The sequence below is a fragment of the Silurus meridionalis genome, chromosome 27 (genome assembly GCF_014805685.1).
Source record: "Silurus meridionalis isolate SWU-2019-XX chromosome 27, ASM1480568v1, whole genome shotgun sequence".
Taxonomy (NCBI): Eukaryota; Metazoa; Chordata; class Actinopteri; order Siluriformes; family Siluridae; genus Silurus; species Silurus meridionalis.
In genome coordinates this window covers 12,523,350-12,544,168 of record NC_060910.1, presented here as the reverse complement: position 1 = coordinate 12,544,168, position 20,819 = coordinate 12,523,350, and the positions used below count along the sequence as shown (strand labels likewise).

The window sequence follows — 20,819 nt, the reverse complement described above, 5'->3', positions numbered from 1 at the left end:
GAGTTGCTATAAAACGATTAGCATTTTTGAATCCGGACCAGCTACTTAGATAAACCTTCTGACTAACTAAAGTTAGCCATATTTTGGGAAGTGGTGAGAAGTTCAAGAGATATGCTTAAGGAAATGATGGCGCAAATGGTTGTGGTTCATCAGAATAGCACTAATACAAATAACCATTTTAGGATAATACTCAAGAATCTCACTACTCAACCCTATGACTAACGTGTGGGTATGTTCTTCTTTTTCATAGCTACATGCCTTTCCTATTAGTTTTACTGCAGCTCCTGGACAAGTACATATGATAAATAACTGTTTTAAAATGTTACTACACCAGACATGATTATTTGCTTCAGTCAATCTAATACACAACTTTGAACGTATTAAAAGTTAATCTGTGACCATACTAATCCAAATGGATGACTACAGCAACTATAAGGGGAAAAAAACCTACACACATGGTATACAGAATCCCGTGTAATAAGGTGCTTAATATTCAAGGTCGTGCTGGATTGCAAAACACTTTTAATGGCCCCCATAGGAATAATTTGGGTTGAATGACGTTAACAGGCTAAAGATAACACTTATTACAGATCCTGTTGAATAAGTTGTGTGTAAGCATTTTGTGTCCGCATAACCATAATTACCTAATAGCTTAATGCTCAACAAGTGTCCTGGGTAATCTATATGCAGATAAATTGCTTATTTGCCACAAACTTGCTACACAGTTTAGAAGAGACCTGAATGATATATTGTGCCTTGCCTGGAAACTACGAGTCATTTTCAGTCTGCCACCTTAATGAGGTCTGCTAAATCTTTCCATGTTTTCTATCTCCCTTGAAAATGCCATTATATCAACAGCTTGTATGTAAACATGCATTGCTTTTGAAGTCGAGATGTTTTCTTTCCTCTTTTTTTTTTTTTTTTAGTGTTTTTAATTTTAAACCTTTCACCCAATCATGATGTACTGTAGTGTATATTCCACTAGATGGCACTGTGCTAGAGCTTTTCATTTGAATGCCTTATTTGAGAAGAACATTCATTTTCTCAGATTCATAGGAGTGTGATGATAATGGTGGCCACAAAATGAATAAAACTTGGTACTTGGTACATGTCAGAGGATGTTACAGAAGATTTCACATACATTTATTTGCATTGACAGGTTTTTAAATGGCTTGCTCAATCCTTTCATTGGATTATTTTTGTGCAGGGGGTTGATGGATGAAAGACAAAAAAATGCAATCATGTTCTTACTTATCATACAACTAAATAGCACGTGATCAATTAAAAAAAAATATATAATAGTTGCACAATTTTTTAGGCGTCTGCATGCATGAATCAGAAAGAATTTTGCAGCAAAGGCTTGGGAAATAAATTGCGGATTGTTTATGTGTAAGGTAAGTGAGTCAGCCAGGGATCGCGTGCTGAAGGTGGGAGACTTAGTGATACTGTAACTTTAAGAGAGAGAGGTGGGCTGCGCAGAAATGACGCAGGAATAATAATGAAAAGGATGCTTCAAAATTCCACACACCGACTGCAGCGTGTGTGGTTAACGAGCAGCCCAGTGAATACACACAAACAAGAGGAATCACACAGAGAGCTGGGGTACTTTAGATGCAGATGTGGGGGCTTTAAGCAAAGAAGGGCTGTAGTGCTGGAGGGCTCAAGTAAACCTTTGCAGAGCATTTTTATTCATTCAAGTAAAGAAGAAAAAAAAGAGTACTTTTGACAAGTCAAATTTGATAGAAAGCTTGTTATTGTTTTTATTTTTTTGTATTTTTTTATTTGTATTATTATTTTTTTTTACTGGAATGAACCCCAGTTTTAATCCTTTAATCCAAAACCAAAAAAAGTGACACTTTGTTGAACATTTGCAAGAACCTGCAAGCATGTTGCGCTTCTCCTGCCTCTGCCTTTTCATTTGGCTACTCGAGTCGAGCTCGAGTCAAGTGAAACAGGACGTGGACGTGCTCGTGCTCCTGCCTCGAAACAACTCGTACATGTTCTCGGTCGCGAGGGTCCGACCCGCCATCGATTACGCGCGGCAGCAGCTGGCGCGCGGGCCCCTGGCCGGACTCAATTTCACCGTGCACTATGTGAACTCCGAGTGCGGCGTGGACGCGCTTTACGCGCTCGTGGACCGCGCGCACAGCCAGCGCCCCGACCTGATCCTCGGTCCCGTGTGCGAGTACGCCGCCGCGTCCGTGATCCGCGTGGCGTCGCACTGGAACATCCCGGTCATCTCGGCAGGTGCCCTGGCGTCCGGCTTCAGCGAGAAGAGCTCCGAGTACGCGCTGCTCACGCGCACCGCGCCGAGTTACCTGAAGATGGCCGAGACCTTCTCCACGATGTCGCAGCGCTTCGGCTGGAAGAGCGTCTACCTGATCTACCTCGACGACAAGGAGGAACGCAACTGCTTCTTCACCATCGAGGGCGTCCACGCGCTCCTGGAAGGCCATCACGACATCTTCGTCTCGATGATGGATTCCAGAGAGCCGCTCGCGTACATGGACGAGATCGTCAAGTCCATACGCGAGCACGAAGGTAGTAACCATTGCATATTAGAAAAAAACTTTCATTATTATTATTATTATTATTATTATTATTATTATTATTATCACCTGTAACTTAAATGCGCCTTTGATTTTTCTCGATAACAAGTCTGCATTGCTTCACATCACACCACAACTTCGGTTCAGCTGGGTAAGAGGTCATTTGAGTTGTACACGTGAGGGAAAAAACTAATCAGAATTCTGACAGAGCAAAAGTTCAGTACCAGCTGTGTGATTAAACAGTCTCTTGAGCACGCACAGGCATCCCCCCTCCCCTGCTCAAAGGTTTCCAGGTAAGAAGAAGTTCAGAGATGCAGTGTGGTGTCTACCCTTATCAGTATTGAGAAGATCACAAGAAAACCGGTGACCTGCTTAGAGAAAAGGTTTAGCTATTTAATTCATTCTGAAAGGTTTGAACTTTTCTTTGCATGAATTCCAGTAGCTCATACTGCATCACTGTTTTTCAGAATTGGTTGCCTATATTGCAAATTTGAGAAACTATAATAAAACTAAGAGGAAAGTGATGTCTACATTTAGCTCAAATGATCGTTCTTATTGCATATATTGCAATGCAATTATGAATGTGTGGAATGTAAATCTGCAGACATGCTCTTGGAGTTCACTTGTCGATCATGGTAAAATGATTTCTTTATCTGCCATATAATAAATGTACATTTTTAAAACCATGTTATTATGTTTGATCACCCACAATGCTACATATAGCGAGCAGGATTTAGCCCTTGCTTTATCACTAATCAAAAAAGCGAGTTGCCGTAGCACATTAGTCCTTTCGGCTGGCCGGCTCTCTCACCTCCTTATCTGTACGCTCAGCTCGAACAAATCACCTTCTAAAATGTCAGCTTTCATCAATGCAATCGTATAATAACACATACAACATAGACCTAGAAGCATTTTAACTCAGTGCATCTGTGTCTGATAGTTGTGTTTTGGTGCCTGCATCCAATGTATGTTCCAATGTTTGAGTCTAATGTCTGCATTACTTCTACATTGTATCTTTATATCATGTTAACATTTCTTAACACAGCGTTTTTCCGGAAAATGGTAGGTTTGAAATGATTGAAAATCATCTAGCAATGTCTTCCCATGACGTCAGCTTGAAACTGGAAACTTCTCACAGGGAATAACGTAAATATAGACCAAAGTAACAATTTAGCACCGGAATCAAGAAGCACGTCACAAATGTTTCAGTATAAAGATATTTATTGTGTATCAGGGTGAGCAAGCTGGCAAAACATCATGGATTTAGAATAGTGCATTTGATTCATGGAATTGTTAAGTGTTAAATTTGACTCTTCAACGCCAAAACCTGACAAAAACTTGTTTGTAAGAGTTGCAGGATTGGAGCTATGCGCAAAAAGCCTCATGGAAGATGCAGCTCTTGATACCTCTAAAAGGAAGTTGTGTGTTGTGGTGAAATTTGACCAAAATCTGACCTGTTTAAAGATACCAACCAAGCTGGGTATAATGAAAATACACCTGATACTTAATGTATGTGTTAGTGCTTTCAAAGTTCTACCAGGATATTGTTGCTTAACACCAAGTTGTCCCTACCAGGAGCTTAAGACGTCGCCATATTAAACATTTAACATAACCAACCTAAAGATTTACATTTACATTTGCGGCATTTAGCAGAAGCCCTTATCCAGAGCGACGTACAAAAGTGCTTTGAGTCTCTAGCAATGAATAAATCTACACTGTTACGCAAGATTACAAACTTAATATAAATATAACTCTTGAATTCTACAAAGCAAACTTGGAAAGTGCTAATATAAGTGTTTTAGAAAGAGGTTGATCTTCAATCGTCGACTTGAAGATAGTCAGGAACGCTGCTGTACGGACATCTAGGGGAAGTTCATTCCACCACCTCGGTGCCAGAACAGCACCTGGTAAACATGCATCCACATCAAAAATCTATTGTATTGTATCAGTTCATTCTTGACATTGAAAACCTATGGTCTACGGCAGTACACATGCACTAATCTCTGTGCGGTCCCCAATCTGCCGGCCCCTAAACTTGTTTTGAGAAGAAGCACAGTGCTGATATAATATGGGGTGCCAATAATTTTGGAAAATGGTCACAACAAAGCCTGGCCCCATATGTTCTAACTGTTAATTTCTGCTTACATTCATTGAACTGGCAACGATTCTACACTATAATCATATGAAATAATATCTCAAATATTAAAATGTGGAAATTCTTGAAATATTTCTGTCTCTGCCACTTGTTGCTCGATCACGCTAATAAGCACAAAAATCCACTAATAAAACACACCACTCATAAGTTATCATCTCAGGATTTACTCTGAGAACCGCCCACACAGACCAGGAATATCATCTGCTTTGCCATGATCCACCGCCTCCACTACATGTCTTACTAGAGCAGAACAAGAACAGTAAGAGAGAGAATCAGCATCAGACCACTGTACAATTCTACATATCACAGGACATTTTAATGCAAAATAAAACTATTAGTTCCTCACTGTAAAGCTCATTTCTCTGCAGCTTCTCAGGTTAAGTATCGCCTTCTGTTCTGGCACTGATTAGTTTTACTTCATGTGAAGCAATTCTAGTTGAAAGTAATCAACTTGGACATTGTTACCTTGTACCTGTGACTACGCTTAGAAATAAATTTTGATATAACTGGTATGCTAAATGCTAAAGATCCTGTTTTAATTTGACTACTAGTTTACCAAACTGTTATATAATCCTTTTTTATGCAACACATGTAATTTTATTGTTTTTTTTTAACCTTTCTTTCTGGATGACTCCACCCCCGTTAGAGGGTTTAGAGTGCTCACTGAGTGGATTGAGAAGTGTAAAAACGATGTAACTCACATGCCATGGCCTCCAAAGTCACCACATCTCAACCTGTTTGAACGTCTATGAGAGATTTTAAAGCGATGTACTAGAAAGCACTGTTCACTATCCAACAAAACAACAATTGAGCGAATATCTTTTGGTATAAAGGTGTTTAATAACCCAGTATTATTCCATAGTCTGCTGGAATCAAAACCAAGACACATCGAAATGATGTTAGTGGTTTGTAACAACTCAACAGTAATTTCTGTTCTTTTTAATTGTGTTAATTGTCTGAAAATCAGATCAAACTATTTCTTTTTATCTTATTTTTCATCTTTTCATAATGCATTTCTTTAGTTTATTTTTTAGTGGCTAAATCCCTATGCTTGATGGATATGAGGCCTGAGGGAACAGGATCAAATGACAATCACAGTTGTTTTGGCAACACAGTCATTGGTCACTGAATCCTGTGGTAAAAATTGGAGTTTCTTTTTTTTTTTTCATCCTAATTTTCACAAGACTTCATTGCCAAAGCAAAACCAGTATTACAGAAATCAGTCCTTTCTTCCTATTCTCTGACAGTTCTTTCCATCCATTATGTATCGGACTGGAATTTACTGTCCCTAGCAATGCGTCAGGTCTTCATACTTGTGCAAAATTCCTCTACAGATACTAATACTTGTGCAAGCATTGCTCCAGGTATCTTAATACTTTCTTACATCTTATATCATTTGAGTTTTGCCCTGGATTGCTCGGTGGTTTGACGATGGACACACCCACCTCTACTACCTTAATATAACGATTGACATTGTTCTCTTAGAGCCCAATTTACACAAAGGCTCCTCCTTGCTGTAAGTAACTTAAGCATGGCATGACCCAGCTAACTTCTTTTGACTTTTCTTTGATCGGTATTTCTCATAAAGCCACAATCTTTGTTGCAGAATGATGACCATGAGGAAGGAGTAGGAGGAAAAAACATCTGGTGAAGTCTGTCACAATATAGTTAAGAATTATATTCCGGTTGAAATAGAAAAATGTTACAATAGACTAAAAAACATAATAATTTTACAGGCTTTATCAAGGAGCCCAGTTGTTTATCCCGAATGACTTGATAAATGTGTGTTTCCAGGTTTGCATTTCCTTTTACAATCCTAATGAACAAAGTGGACTCATTTTTTAACAAAAATGACATGTTCCCATTAAGAGGGGTCACTGTTTTCCCACTACTCATTTAGTAAGTGGGATGGATCACATACACAAATGATTATGTAGTTATCTTATTTTGTGGATAAATATTTACCACTGTTCGGCTAGCTAGCACCGCTGTGGAGTGTTAATGATCTACTTTATCAAGCTAATGTTGCTTTGCTTCTGTTTATTCAGCCTGAAATTGACTGGTCTTTTTCTGTTTCACTCCTCTTGATATGGACCTCTAAACTCTAACAGCTGTCAGTGTTATCTGTGTTTAGCGGACAGCTAGCAGAAGAGAAGGTACAGTGCGTATTTCTTAGCAGCAAGACATGCAAAATAAGTTCACAAGAACATGCATCTCATGCATTTTTTTTAAGTATTGGGAAAAGGTTTAAAAAGTAGTAGGGCTTTAAGTTTAAAAACAATTACCATATAATTACATATTACACAGGCAGTCAATAGCATATAAACTACTTTACTTACTTACTTACTCATTCTATTGCCTCTGAGTTTGAGATATTTTAAATGTAGACATCGAATGACCATATCAATAAGGAAAATTAATTCCCAAATATCAGCCAATGGAATTGAGTTGCAATTTAGACCAGTTTAAAACTGCTCCTGATGAAGACACTGGTAGCAATGCACAGGGAATTAGCGACACATTACAACATTGTTTTACAGTTCTTTCCAATTAACAGGTTCGGGTCATTTTTGTTTAAACCTTTCAGAAACACATTGAAAGGCTTCACTGAACATTTTGATTCTTCATTTTATCTATTTATCTTTTTAAATGTGGAGTCAATCAATTCTATTAATTTAATCATAGGATAGACTGTATCTACTTATGTATGTTTTGGCCTATATAAAATAGCTTAACATTTAATTAAATAAGGAATGGCCCATGACTTAACATATAAGATGATGTACTCATTGCTGTCACATGCAGCCCATGGTGTGCTGTAATAAAGAAGTCACACATTTGCAATATTTTTGATTAGACTTACTTCTGAACGCTACAAAGCCCTGATACTGCAAAAAAATGAGAAAGAACATTCTATTAATCGTCAGTATATTTAGTTTAAAAAGTTGCTACTGTAGAAATGATAATCTACTACAAGTGCATTAACATAAACGTGTTTTTACCAAGTGTCTGCGCTAAGGTATTGTAAACAGAATTGAGAACTGAATGTAATGTAAATACAGTTATACAGTAGGTAAGAGTGATTTAATGTCTTTGCACAACATTGACTTGGCACTGTCTGTTTCAATGGAATGAGTTTATCATGTACAGCAGTTACTGAGTTTTTTTTTTTTTTGGACTGTTCACTTAGTGGCCAAATTATAAGATACACCAACTCCACCTTCTTAATTCACTTTTTTCTAGTTTAATGAGACTTTGTGGAATACAGCCAGATTTACTTTCAGATATGCCTTCACTTTAAACAGATCAATTGTTCATCTCTTGTGTAAAATGATAATTAGGCATATTCTATTAAACTAGGTATAGTATGTATAGTATAATAGAGATTTTCAAATACAGTGAATGAGTGTATATTATAAGGATGGAATACATTGTAGCAATGATTTGACAGCGATTGACGTGCACTTGACGCCATGAGCTGGCCCAGTAAAGGTCTGCCGAGTGGTCCTCGGGGGTGTCGATATGGGACTTTACTGAGCAGAGATATTATTCCTGAGCAGGGTTATTATATGCATGCCATACGTTTGCACAGTAGCATCAGACGCATGCTTGTGCTTATGGCAGTGTGCTTTTAAAATGACCCTCAGGCCTGTGAAATGTGGCAGGGGAGACAGTGAGCCTGCCATGTGCTGCCCCTTACATTCCGCAGCTCATTTGTAACGAGTGTCAGTGGGAAAATCTAGATTTCTGAAATATAGCTGGCTGGGGTTGTACCCCATGGAATCAGCGTCAAGTCAACACAGGGCCTGTAGTGTTGTACACACTCTGTAATTAAAGGGTGCCATAGAGCATGAGTACTGAGGTGAAGTTTGTCCCACTCATCGGAGGATATTTCAGGCGGCAAGCTACACTGACAGAGTTGTGGGGAGTGTTCCAGCGCTCTGAATCTTCCTATTTATGGGACACTTAAAGATTTTTTTAAAATCTGTTTGCATACTTGTTTGTTTGTTTATTTATTTTTGACCTCTTTGCTCCATGGGAACATTTTTCATATACCACACTTTATTTTTTTTTGGTCATGTGTGGAAAACGAAGGTGTTTTGCAACACTTACACGATATATGCTTTGCATAATAACTCGTACATGCCGCATTATCATGTACACATCATTCTGATATTCTTCTGTGGTAACCTTTGAATAAAAGCCAGAAAATTGAAGTTTAACTGTTTAACAAAATCAGCACTGAGCGCCATGTCAAGAAAAGGAGCACTTCACTATGTGGTTCTGATTCATGGCCTATAAACCGTTTATGAGAATGGTGTGCTTTATTGTTTTCCCATTTATGCTGTGCACATAATCAGAAAAGCGCATTTAAGCAATTACTCTTAATATGGAAGGCTGTAAAAAAAAAAACGCAGCAGTGCACATATACAATCACATTGGAACACACATTGACACCATCATCATAATCATCACCATGTATAAAGACTTTAGCAAATTCACTTACAAATTGCAAATATTATTTTTTTTTTCTTGACTTTCCAGTGGTAATCATGTGCACACATACCAATGTGGTGAGGGAGATCATGCTGGTGGCCCACAGAGAGAGACTGACCACCAGTAACAGGCTCTTCTTCAACATTGAGCTATTCAACTCCTCCTCCTATGGTAAATGACTTGCACACAATGTCTTATAGTATGTGGTGATCGGGATAGAGAGCTTATCTGCATAGTCACAAAGATCCACCACGGCATGCTTTTTTCCCCCGCTCTGACCATGAAAAATAATCAGTCAAGATCTCTAACTCTTCTGTTAGACAGGAGAATTCATTCAGAGAAGCAAGTTCTAAACATACAGGTTGTTCAGGATAAGGGCTACCTAAATAAAAGCCACAATTCAAACTCCATTTGGCCATTTCAAAATGAAATACTTTGGTATATTGATTTTAATTATTCATTCATATGTTTTTTATAAAAAAAAAAAAAATGTGAAATGAAACACAACAATTGATTTAATTACTTACTTCCCAATCAATCCATAGAAAACCCTGATCATTATGTTTATCTTTTGTGATTTGTTAATGTGAAAAAAAAACCTTAACATACCCCGTTGTAACTATTTCATAGGCGATGGATCTTGGAGGAGAGGAGACAAACATGACAATGCGGCCAAGGCTGCCTACGCTTCTCTGAATACAGTGACACTACTGAGGTCAACCAAGCCCGAGTTTGAGAATTTCTCACTGGAAATTAAAAAGTCCTTCGAGAGCATGGGCGCCGAAGTTTGTGAAGGCTGCAATAATGTACGTAAGTCTTTCGAAACAAAATGTACAATGATAGTAGGTCATACCTGGTTCATATAAAAAAAAAAAATACATGTTTACAATTACTTACAAAATAGCACATTTGTCCAGGTAATGCATGTATTTAATGCACTACATATTTAATAGAAACTTGTGTTTATGAAGAACCTGTTAGGAGCAATTTTATTCAGCAGATTATAATTTCTTATAATAATTTTATTTTATAATTATAAAAGTGTAGATTTTAATAGTGTGTAATTTTCTTTTCTTCTCTATTTCCATTCTTTGCCAGAATTTTATTATGGGTTGGTCAAAACATGTTGCTGATATGAGTCTCATACATATATATATATATATATATATATATATATATATATATATATATATATATATATATATATATATATATATATATATAATATATATAATATACTCATTAGCATAATCTGCATTGAAAAACATATATACGTAATACACAGATTTTCTAGATATGTTGGCGCATGTACCTTTGTGTTTTTCTCCAATTTCTTTTAAAGTTGGCCCACCATCCAGCTACAGTTACTACCTTAACAGGGGGAAAGACACATGTCACATAACACACTTTAAGATAACCACCATTTGCCTTTTTCCTGATACACAAGCTCACAAATTCTCAAATTGGCTTGTGTCACTGTGACTGACAGAGGAGAGAGAGCATGCCATCCCTCCCACCCAGTGAACCCAGCCAAGTTTTGCTCCCTTGGCTCCTGGCCACTCAGGAGCCTGCATCCTGTTAATTTTTTTTTAAGTGTTCTAAGACCTTCTGGACGTACCCAAACAACTTTACAAATAGCACTCGCATGCCATTAAAAATGTACTATTGAATGGAGTATTTATAACAACAACAGCAGTAAGAGTATAGATAATGACCTAGTCCATCGTTTTGTCAATAGTGTGTTCTCAGTATTCCTCAACTGCCATCAGAATGTTTGAGACTCTTTTTAAAAGTTGTTTACTGCACCAGAAACACACAATATCTTCACAATGCAACAGGAAAAAAAAATCTACAGGAAAATGTTTTTTTATTTTATGTCAGTGCATTAGCACCACCTAGAGGTAGACCAATCAATTATAGTGACTATTGTTTCCCGATTTAAAAGTTTAAATGTTCAATTTGGAACAATACAATTATTTAATATAGATTTTATCCTTTGGAAAGTAAGAAATCACGAATGTTTATTACAAAGACAATATTAGAATCATGTACCTGCACTTTGTAAGTGTTTTAAGAGTCTGAATACATTTCCAAAAAGTGGTCGTCTGAATTTAGAAAGTGACACGGTTCAGCCTGGCAGTTAAAACCCCATCAGTAATTTATTAGGGAGGGCAGTAGGAGCTGCTGTGTCGAAACAAAACATCTTTGATGAATTGGCTTGCTGAGGTTAATAAGCTCAGCAGGGTCCAGGCTACTTTCAAAAATCAGCTACTTGCCAAATCAGCAGGAGTCTCAGAAAGCCGGAGGTGGCCTTTGGTTAGTGACCACTGGCTGGTGTATTGCTGTCAATTGCATGCCAAGCACAATTACTTTATTGTACGAGCCCTCATTTTACACCTTCCTTGTGAAAATATCCCCTTAGAGGCCAGAAATCTAAGTTTGATTTGCCAGATCACAAATGTGTCAGGCGCTAGTTCACTTGTAGCAGAGGCTTGTAACATCTGTCCATTTATGCCGAGTCTGGTGTTGTGTCAATGCATACCGAATTACTCGCTATGCTGGAGAATAACTGCTTTATTCATTAAGGGAGGTGATAACTTTTTTGGATCGCCTTACAGTCGGGTCGTGTTCTTTCGGCGAGCCAAGACTGTTTTCAGCAATTCATGCATGCTGCATATGCAAAGTGCTCAGCACATATATAAAGCTGCAGGAGAAATTTTAATGAATGCTCGCCTGTCTAAATCAAAACTTTATTTTTCTGTGCATGCTCTGTGTATTTATTGAAGTGATCAAGGTGAACTAATATGAACTAATATCATCTAAAAAAAATTACAAGGGACAGCACTGGAATCTATAAAAGTATCTTGTGACAAAACGAACTGCTTTACCAGCTTCAGAATGCATTTTATAAAATATCCCCAAACAACAGGCATGCAATGACAAGCGATGAATGAGTGACAGAAGCTAAACTCTGAGAAGGAACAAATCACAAATGTTGGGAATGTACAGAAGATGCCTGGCTATTAACTGTGTCTCTGTCTGCATTATCTATAAAATGCAGCAGGGTTTGTAGAGCAAGAGATGTAGATAAGAGACCAAACTCATGTTCCAGCTCCAGTAAAGCTCTCTAGCTCACTGCCCACGCATCATTAGACAGGAAGCTTTTACAACTAACCGAGCAAACCCGCTGGAACGCTGTACACAATCAATCTCTAAGAGACCCAACATCTTTGAAATAAGTATTTAAGTTCCCAAGTACATGGCAAATATTTGTATGCACCAGTGACCAGTAGGTGGGTCTGTTGGATTACAACACAGTTATTGGATAAGTGTAATATATTTTATGATTGCAGGAGTGTTTTCCAGAAAAATAATACATAAAAGCTTAAAGCAAAGGCCCTAGGAATAGAATGCAGTTTCACCTAGGCAACCGTTTTGATGTATAGCAACATTTATGGATATACATAGGTCAAGTTTTTTAAATGAAAGACCAGAATGGGATGTGTCTTTTAAAATTTTATAACCATTGGACCATTATTGTGCTAATTAGCACTGGATTGACAAAGTTTGGCTTGAGTGTGTCAAAAGGGTGGTGATTTCTTCTTCGCATTATCTCAGCGCTTAAATGTGCGTCATTTGCAGTCTGTCAGATTTGAGATTGGCAGCGATAATAACCCTGAGTAGCTACACTTTTTATTTTTTTTCTATACAAATGTTTTCGAGAGGCTGCTTAAAAGAGTCATATAGTGGCAACATTATGAACTATAAATCAACGTTTGACTAGACTCCACAAAACAGACAATGTGTGAACAATTGATGTCATTTATAGGACAGTTCTGTCTGATTATGGCTGAGTGAGGTTGTCTCTGAAGACATATTCGATGCTGAATAGATCACCGCACTTCTATTCGCCTCACCAGACTGTACACAAAGACAATACCATCCTTGACTTTGCTTGAACCATGAACAGATGACTTTTTTATGGAGTGTTAAGGAAATCCGAAAGCTCATGGGACCTAAAATGGCTGTGACAGATTTGCAAGAAGGGAAGGGAAGTTACCCACCCAGCATGTATTATAGATAGTTAATTCTGTCTCGTACATTTTAAGCTAAACAGGGTGTCACTATGTCCAGGACACTCAGTTACATAATGTTGTCTGGCCCAGTGAAACTGATCCTTGTTTTTCTTCGTAGTCTATTAGCTTCATTTAAATGATGGCTGTGTTATATGGTAGTAACAGTAAGCCGACATTGGAGTGAGGAAGCTGACATGCGGTTGCTCATTTTGGTGCTTGTCCAAAGGAAAGGGCTACAGGCAGAAACATCGAGGCTAATGAGCTTAGAACATAGTTTTGGTTTGGCTAATAATACATCCAGTAAAGACTTAAAGTTTAAGAGGCCTAGCCCTATGTTTATTATGAATGAACACACAGATACTAATGAAACTTCAATATTAACAGTGAATCTGTCATTTACCAAAAAAAAATATATGTTGCCAGAATATGATCTAAAAACAAAAGAGACAGCCACAAGAGGCATAAAATGTTTCCTTTTCAAAAATAATCTGTCCAGGGGGATTACTTCATTTAAACGGACTGCAATCTGTGAGAGAGCAGAGCATAAATCAAGACCCAAAAACAATGGTCTCTTTCCAGGCTAGATGTCACCCCACGGTTTAACATCTCTTTCTTATGACACATCAGGCTGAAGCACTGGGTGGTCTCTATGGTTGACTTTTCCTCAGCAACCTGACTATCAATTCAGTGAGGATTCCCAGGCTTTTGTGGAATTGTTTTCTCCAAAAACTTGGCTACGATATTGTCTGGTCCAAATAGAGGAGGGAGCGAATCTGACCTGGCTGACTGGTTCCATTCTTCCTACCACAAGGCAGGCCATTAAGACTGAGCATTTTTCTCCATTTTTTTTTTTAAATAAAAGCTACAAATTAGGCCCAAATCTGAGGACTGAGACAGAGGCCGTTCACATATGGAGTGTTACTAAAGCTGTTACCAACAGAGCCTGATCTCAAATGCCAGCAGGGTTTATGTTTCACAACGCCATATTTCAGATGTGGAATGTCCATCCAAATACATTGTGTTGCTGAATTGCAAACTGCACTTCCTGTAAAAACATTGTGGGCTTCATTATCTGGGAGCTCTGAAACGTCTATGTGGCTTACATGTCCAGAAAAGGACATGTATATAAACAGTCCTATAGCTTTTCCTGCTGTTCTGCTCATCTTAGGCAGTTAACGGTCGACCTAAGTACACGGTGATCCCCACCAGTCACTGAATCTTGAAGCAGCAGTCCAACTAAGCCCTGGGTTTTACTAGTGTTTGCCTTGGGATGCCCACACACAACATAGCGTAACACAGGAATGGACCAATAGTCCCTATCATAACAGAAGCAACGATTATTGTTATTTCTTCAGTATTTGAAGATCTTGTGTATGTTTTTATTCAGGCTTTTATTAGCAGCAGTTAAATAATTTTATGTTATCAGCAAACTACTATTCTGTTATGATTACATGCAATTTCTGGTACATTCCACTCATGATAGATGGATATTTTTACATAGTGTGAAAACTATTTATCATCTATAATAGTGCTTAAAAAACTATTTGTGTACTTGAACAATCTCAAAAAAGGGTACAAAACTGTAACTTTTCTGGGCAGTGGCGTGGCACTCATATTTTCTTGTTTTGTTTTACCTTTAATACAGATATTTCACCTAGAAATAGGGATATAATATACCTTTATATTGTGATTAAAGTGATGAAATTAGACCAATAAAGTACACTCCATGTTTCCATGTTTATACAAAAGATGTAGGCTTGATAGTTTCACCCATTTTTTTGAGAATATTCTTTGCAAATGGAAAAGAGGAATATAATAAATATAATGTAATGTTATAATAGGAATACATTTACCAAACACATTAGAGTATTAAACGTTAATATCCAAATTATAAGGATCATCATCAATAATTAAATGTTAAGATGGATTGTAATACTTAATTTTAGATATATTACTATTTGCATGTAATCACCAAATGTTTGTTTGTTTAACACGTTTAATGTGTGTGTGTGTGTGTGTGTGTGTGTGTGTGTGTGTAAAATGTGTAAAGATTGCTAAACATTAATAAACAGATACAAAAATGTAAAATGTGAAAGGTTTGTGCTTTTACAGTACTTTTATAGTACTTATAGCACTTAACATACCTTTTAAATACTACATACTTAATATACTGTGAACCCAAGTAAAAAAAAGTTTTATTCATTTCCAATTCATGCCGAACATAATACATAATGAATCTATAAGATGTGAAGATTGTACATGTATTTGACTTTAGCCCTTTTTAATGTTTATTTTTGGCATATTTTTTGTTGCAGGTAAACATGTTTATGGAGGGTTTCCATGATGCGTTACTACTGTATGCGCTTGCCTTGAATGAGACTATCCATAGTGGCCTTAATAAGGAGAATGGAAAGGAAATCACACGCCGAATGTGGAATAGAACGTTTGAAGGTGAGGATAAAATTCAGTCAAACACAGTGTATATCCCCGCTTTTTCTTTTTAGTTTGTTATATCTTTCATATGTTTGTGTTTGTATTATTTGGATGCAGTTGGCCTAAGGGTGACCTTTTCAGTGTAAACTGACAAGCACATATTTATATTCCTAAGTGTTTCCTAAAATATGTGACCGTTCAGGAAAACAGATCTGTGATGGAACCAGATGGGAAAAAGTAAACAGGGGCACAATTTTACGGCTCACATTTTACATTTAATTTCAATATTAATATGACTATATTTGATAACCACAAAATCCAAACAAGTCTGTGATAAGAATATTTAAGTCTAGAGAATTTTTATGGCAACTTTAAATTTATTTTAGCAGTAAACAGGGTTGTCAAATATTCTTTCATTCATAAGCCTCACTTACGTTGTAGGTGCTCGGCCCCGTCTGCTGCCCAAGCTGTTTCCATCAACCGCAAAACCAAAACCAATAACATAAAATAACAATGTTTTGTTGAGGGAATCATCAGGAACAGGGTCATGTTTTCTTGTTAAATGAAATAATATTTTAAAAATGTCAAGAATTTGGGAATACAGACGCAGGGATAAAATTACCATTTCTGCAGACTGTGCCAACAAAACCGACGGGAGGCAAATGAGGTTTCCTGTTGTATTGGTCGCCTGGAATTTTCTCGACTATTGCCTGTGTTTTCCTTGGAATGTCTAACTATTTTGGCTAATTAATTCTCACATTCCTTGCATTCCATTGCACAGGGATTGCAGGCCAGGTGTCTATAGATGCCAATGGTGACAGAAACGGAGATTTCTCTGTTATAAGCATGACAAACCATGAAACTGGAACGTATGAGGTAAGAGAACTGCCTGAATATGCCTGTAGGGTATTCGGACACTACAATTATTACACTATTGTAATAAATTAAAAGTAATAACACAGTGTCAACCCTTATTATTAGATATTATTCATTTTTTCATCTTAGAAGCATATTATATAGGACCTACAGGAAAACTACCATTAAATGTAGGTGCTTAAACTGTCTTCATCCATTAACTGGTCCTGAGCCTTTTCAACTATGAGATTTAATGGATGGCTCATCAGATAATAAGTTCTCATTGCTTAATAATGGTCACTGTTATGACACGGAAATAGATATTCTAACTGCTGTCTGCTATAAAAGTGAAAGGGCTTTACCATACATACTGTAACCATCAATATTTTCTACAAAGCGAGGGCCGTATTCAGAGTTGAGTTACATATGAATAGTGAGGAGTTAATTAAAAAATTGCACCAATTGGTAATCAGATCTCAGACGTAACTTTGGACTCGCATGCTATTCCGACATTTTCATGTGGGTTGTGCATGCTTATACTTTAAACCCAAAAAATAGCTAATAAAAATAGCGAATTAATAGCATGATGTAGTTGGTTACATACCATGCACACATTACAATTTCATGTCCTTGAGACAGTACCTCTTCACCACGTCATCCAAACGATATTATAACCAATATAAATATTGTAAAAGCATGTCATGTCATTTGCTCCAAATCCAGTCATAGTTTTTACCCCTGCTTCAGATTCACATTTTCTGCCTATCATGGTGCAAAAAGATTGAGATGTGCTGGATCGAATTATCAAACAAACAAAAATGTAATTAATGTGTCACCATGTAAACAAACTGAGTACAGAGAACTGTCCTGGCAAAAAACCATACATTTAACACTTAATTCACCAGCTTTGAATACAGTGTTCATAAGGTTAAACATCACTTTTATTACTGGAATCTACGCTGTCTCATGGCAGTTGGACTATTTTATGTGAATCGTGTCTTTTTTTTTATCTTAGGCCCTCTTGAACTACTTTGGCACTAATGGAAGTTTTGAGCTCCTGCCTGGGTTTAACAGTGAACGGTTCACTCTGCGTGGAGATTTAAGGCCAGAACAATCATGTAAATTACCTCTGATGCTTTCACACATGTAGTAGTATCATACCAATTAAGCTATAGGTGTAGTACTTCTTATTAATAACTTCATTTTCTCTCCTAAGCAGGTGGACTAGGCTTATCAGCAGTGACTGGAATCATAGTTGGCGGACTTCTGGGAATGGCACTACTTATGGCGTTCTACTTTTTTAGGTACAATATAAAATTAATAAATTATTGTCTTGGACTGAAACCTAAGACCATTTTCACTATATATAATCCATTGTTAGGTCGAGAATTTTTGCTAATTCATCCATTATACAACAAGGATTCGTAATAAAATGGCATTTTTGCATGTTACACGCCTATTAGTGTACAGTAATGAATAAATGTACAGTTTTGAGAGCTGAGTAAACTACATGTATCTGAGATCTGAGCTCAGAGCCATACACATTGGAGGACAAGTATAATATGATCCCTCATTCTGGTGCACAATGAGAGATCGAGCTGTTTGGAAAACCAGATTAAACAGAATTACACTATTCCAGACGAGTTGACACAATAGCATGTATACATTTCTCACTATGAGCAATTGGAAGAATGTCACAGGCCTTTCATTTATTTTCCTTCGAGCTGACGTCAGTACTGAAAATAACTAACAGGTCTTGACGCAGTGTTTAGCCCCATAAACAGGGACTCCATAAAGTAAAGTAAATAATCCAACACATCTTTTATCTGATCTCTTTTCTCAATAACAAGGATGTTTATTTTATCATGATGGACATAGCTGCAGTAAATTGTGCTGTATCCAGAACTTGATGTCCTTAAAACGGTCCTTTAAAAAAAAAAAAACAAAGCAAAAAAGAAAAAAGAAAAATTATATGAAGGTCAGGAGCTAGGGACATATAAAGCTGTGTATTGTATGCAAATTTCAATTGCATTTCTTATATGTCCTCGTTAATATTAAAACGACAGGCAGAAGAATCATATTTATTGCAAATGTAATTATTTACACCATGGCTTCTGCCTGCATTGTTTGCCAGCTTTTGGAATAAAGTGGCACGTGATCTAATCGTCCTACTTTTTTACAAGACACATTTGCACATATAGCAAAATATAACAGTGTTTATCATTTATAAAAGGTGATCAAGACACAGTAAAAACCTGTTTTTATATAGAGAATTGTCATATGTGGGTAAAACCTAAACAGAAATTCTAAATGGAGCAAAACTCTATCCTTTATTTTACGTTATACAGATGAACCACAAACAAAACAGACCATAATAACATCTGAGTTTGCCACTTTTATACTCAAAAGTAAGACTAATGTATATGTTTTTCAGAAAAAATTATAAGATAACCATTGAAAGGAGGGCACGGCGGGAACAATGTGATGGAAAACATCGCCAGTTACGAGAGGACTCCATCAGATCCAACTTCTCAACAGCATAGGTTAACACATAAACACCCAAATGGAAGTGCTGGGGACGGTGTGTATCAGATATGTCCAAAGACTCAATAAACACCACCCCTGGATTCCTGAAATATTTCAAAACATACTGTAGTGTTTTTTTTTTTCTTGTAAATGTCTCTTATTTTTGACTTTTGCAAACTCAGGAAAGTTTAATTAAGGAAAGCTGCTCATAAGGCTTCATTGAGAAAAAAAAAAAGGGTTGGTCTGTTTTTGCTTACCTACAGACTTTGTGCCTTTTAAGCAAGCTAGCTTTGATAAGGAATTTGTCCCCTGTTTCAGCAAGTCAAGTGAATTCTTGGGTTGTTGGAGACTGCCAGTGATGAATTAGGGGCATCTCAGTGGTCCGGATGAATAGAGAGGAAGTCATAAGTTGAAGATGGACTATTCTTTTATTCATGCCTCATTAACATTAAGGTGAGGGGTGAACATTTAGCTATTCTCTCATGGTTCATGGGAGTGTTGGACAGGGACACTAATCAACATTATATTGATTTGAGTTAAGACAGAAGGCTCATGTACAGTATGGTTATCATTTGTAAATCTGAGAGTAGCACATTTTACACATTGAAAAAGTGGCTAAAAATCTAAACACTAGAAGCCAATCTGTGAGGTGTTTGGGGAAAAGCGGCTATTAGAAAAAAAATAACAGAATTCCTCAACAAAATCTTTTTGGATAAAGCTATGTTTATAAGGAAAATTTATATTGCACATGTAAATGGATAAAAAAAATCATATCTGTATCTAAATTTTAATATGTCAGGAAATGGTCATTAGTACACTTTCAGATTCATATAAAATATATATTTTTTCATTGTGTCACATACTCTGTTAAAGTATGAGATGCACATGAAAACCTCTTTTAAAACTTTGTGCAAATGCATATACTAGGACTATTCAAAATTAATGTAATGGCAACTGTATACTGATGTAAGTAAATTGATCAACATAAGTTTGTGATTGCGATGTTATTTATTGATTTTTTTTTTTTTGTAGAGGTTTTAATTTTTTAATTGTTGATTTTAATATTGTTTTTTCTTTTTCTTTTGTGGAACTCAAAAATGATTTTGTAAAGAAAAAAAATTTATCTGCATTTTTTTAGAGCACATTTTGCTTGATAACTGTGTACATGGCTTTGTAAACAAACCTAGTCAGAATTGTAAGTTATTTATATTACCAGTACATACTGACCAATAAAAAAAATTATTTTAACCACTTGTTGAATTTGAATGTAACTGAATTTTGATGTTGGGAAATATAAAATTAACAACTAAATAATATTAACAACAACAACAACAACAATAACAATAATATTAAAAGCTATAACAACTATTAGAATTTGTGTCTGCTTTTAGCTCACAAGCCTACAGTATAGTGGCAAATAACTTGGGTTAGAAATTCCTCATGGATCTGAAACAGGGTGTGTGCAAACAACCTTAGTGTGCTAAGATTCTCTGGCCTGGTTTCTTGGACCCTGATTAACACTACTCTTGGATTAGAAAGGTAATGTCTAGCCTGAACGTTTTAAGATACTACTAGTCATATCATTAGTGATTTTAACAGGGGATGAACAAAGCTGTGCAAATATTAAGACAAAACAACTATAAAAATACACCAGAAGCACATCATACCACAACCTTATCAAAATTTACTGTAATATACAATATCACTCTACTGCAATGAAGTATTTAA

At 36.6% G+C, this 20,819-nt stretch overlaps 1 protein-coding gene across 2 annotated transcripts; it reads left to right on the top strand.

Moving 5' to 3' along the window:
• Window positions 1–1,523: 1,523 nt before the first annotated feature.
• On the top strand, window positions 1,524–20,342 carry npr3 (natriuretic peptide receptor 3). Of its 2 annotated transcripts, none has more exons than XM_046842041.1 (8): window positions 1,524–2,541; window positions 9,250–9,372; window positions 9,832–10,007; window positions 15,593–15,728; window positions 16,492–16,586; window positions 17,581–17,683; window positions 17,785–17,869; window positions 19,000–20,342. In XM_046842041.1, the coding sequence occupies exons 1-8, from the start codon at window positions 1,887–1,889 to the stop codon at window positions 19,106–19,108; spliced, it is 1,482 nt and encodes a 493-aa protein (XP_046697997.1). In that variant the 5' UTR covers window positions 1,524–1,886; the 3' UTR covers window positions 19,109–20,342. The 2 variants fall into 2 exon arrangements, with proteins under 2 accessions (XP_046697997.1, XP_046697996.1); XM_046842040.1 differs by having other exon boundaries at window positions 17,782–17,869.
• The last annotated feature ends 477 nt before the right edge of the window (window positions 20,343–20,819 follow it).

Bases quoted from the DNA above. Each gene is read 5' to 3' on its own strand.
- npr3 (XM_046842040.1), top strand. From the start codon at position 1,887: ATGTTGCGCTTCTCCTGCCTCTGCCTTTTCATTTGGCTACTCGAGTCG. The intron at 2,542-9,249 runs GTAGTAACCATT...TTGACTTTCCAG, and splicing joins GTCCATACGCGAGCACGAAG to TGGTAATCATGTGCACACAT. The intron at 10,008-15,592 runs GTACGTAAGTCT...TTTTTGTTGCAG, and splicing joins TTTGTGAAGGCTGCAATAAT to GTAAACATGTTTATGGAGGG.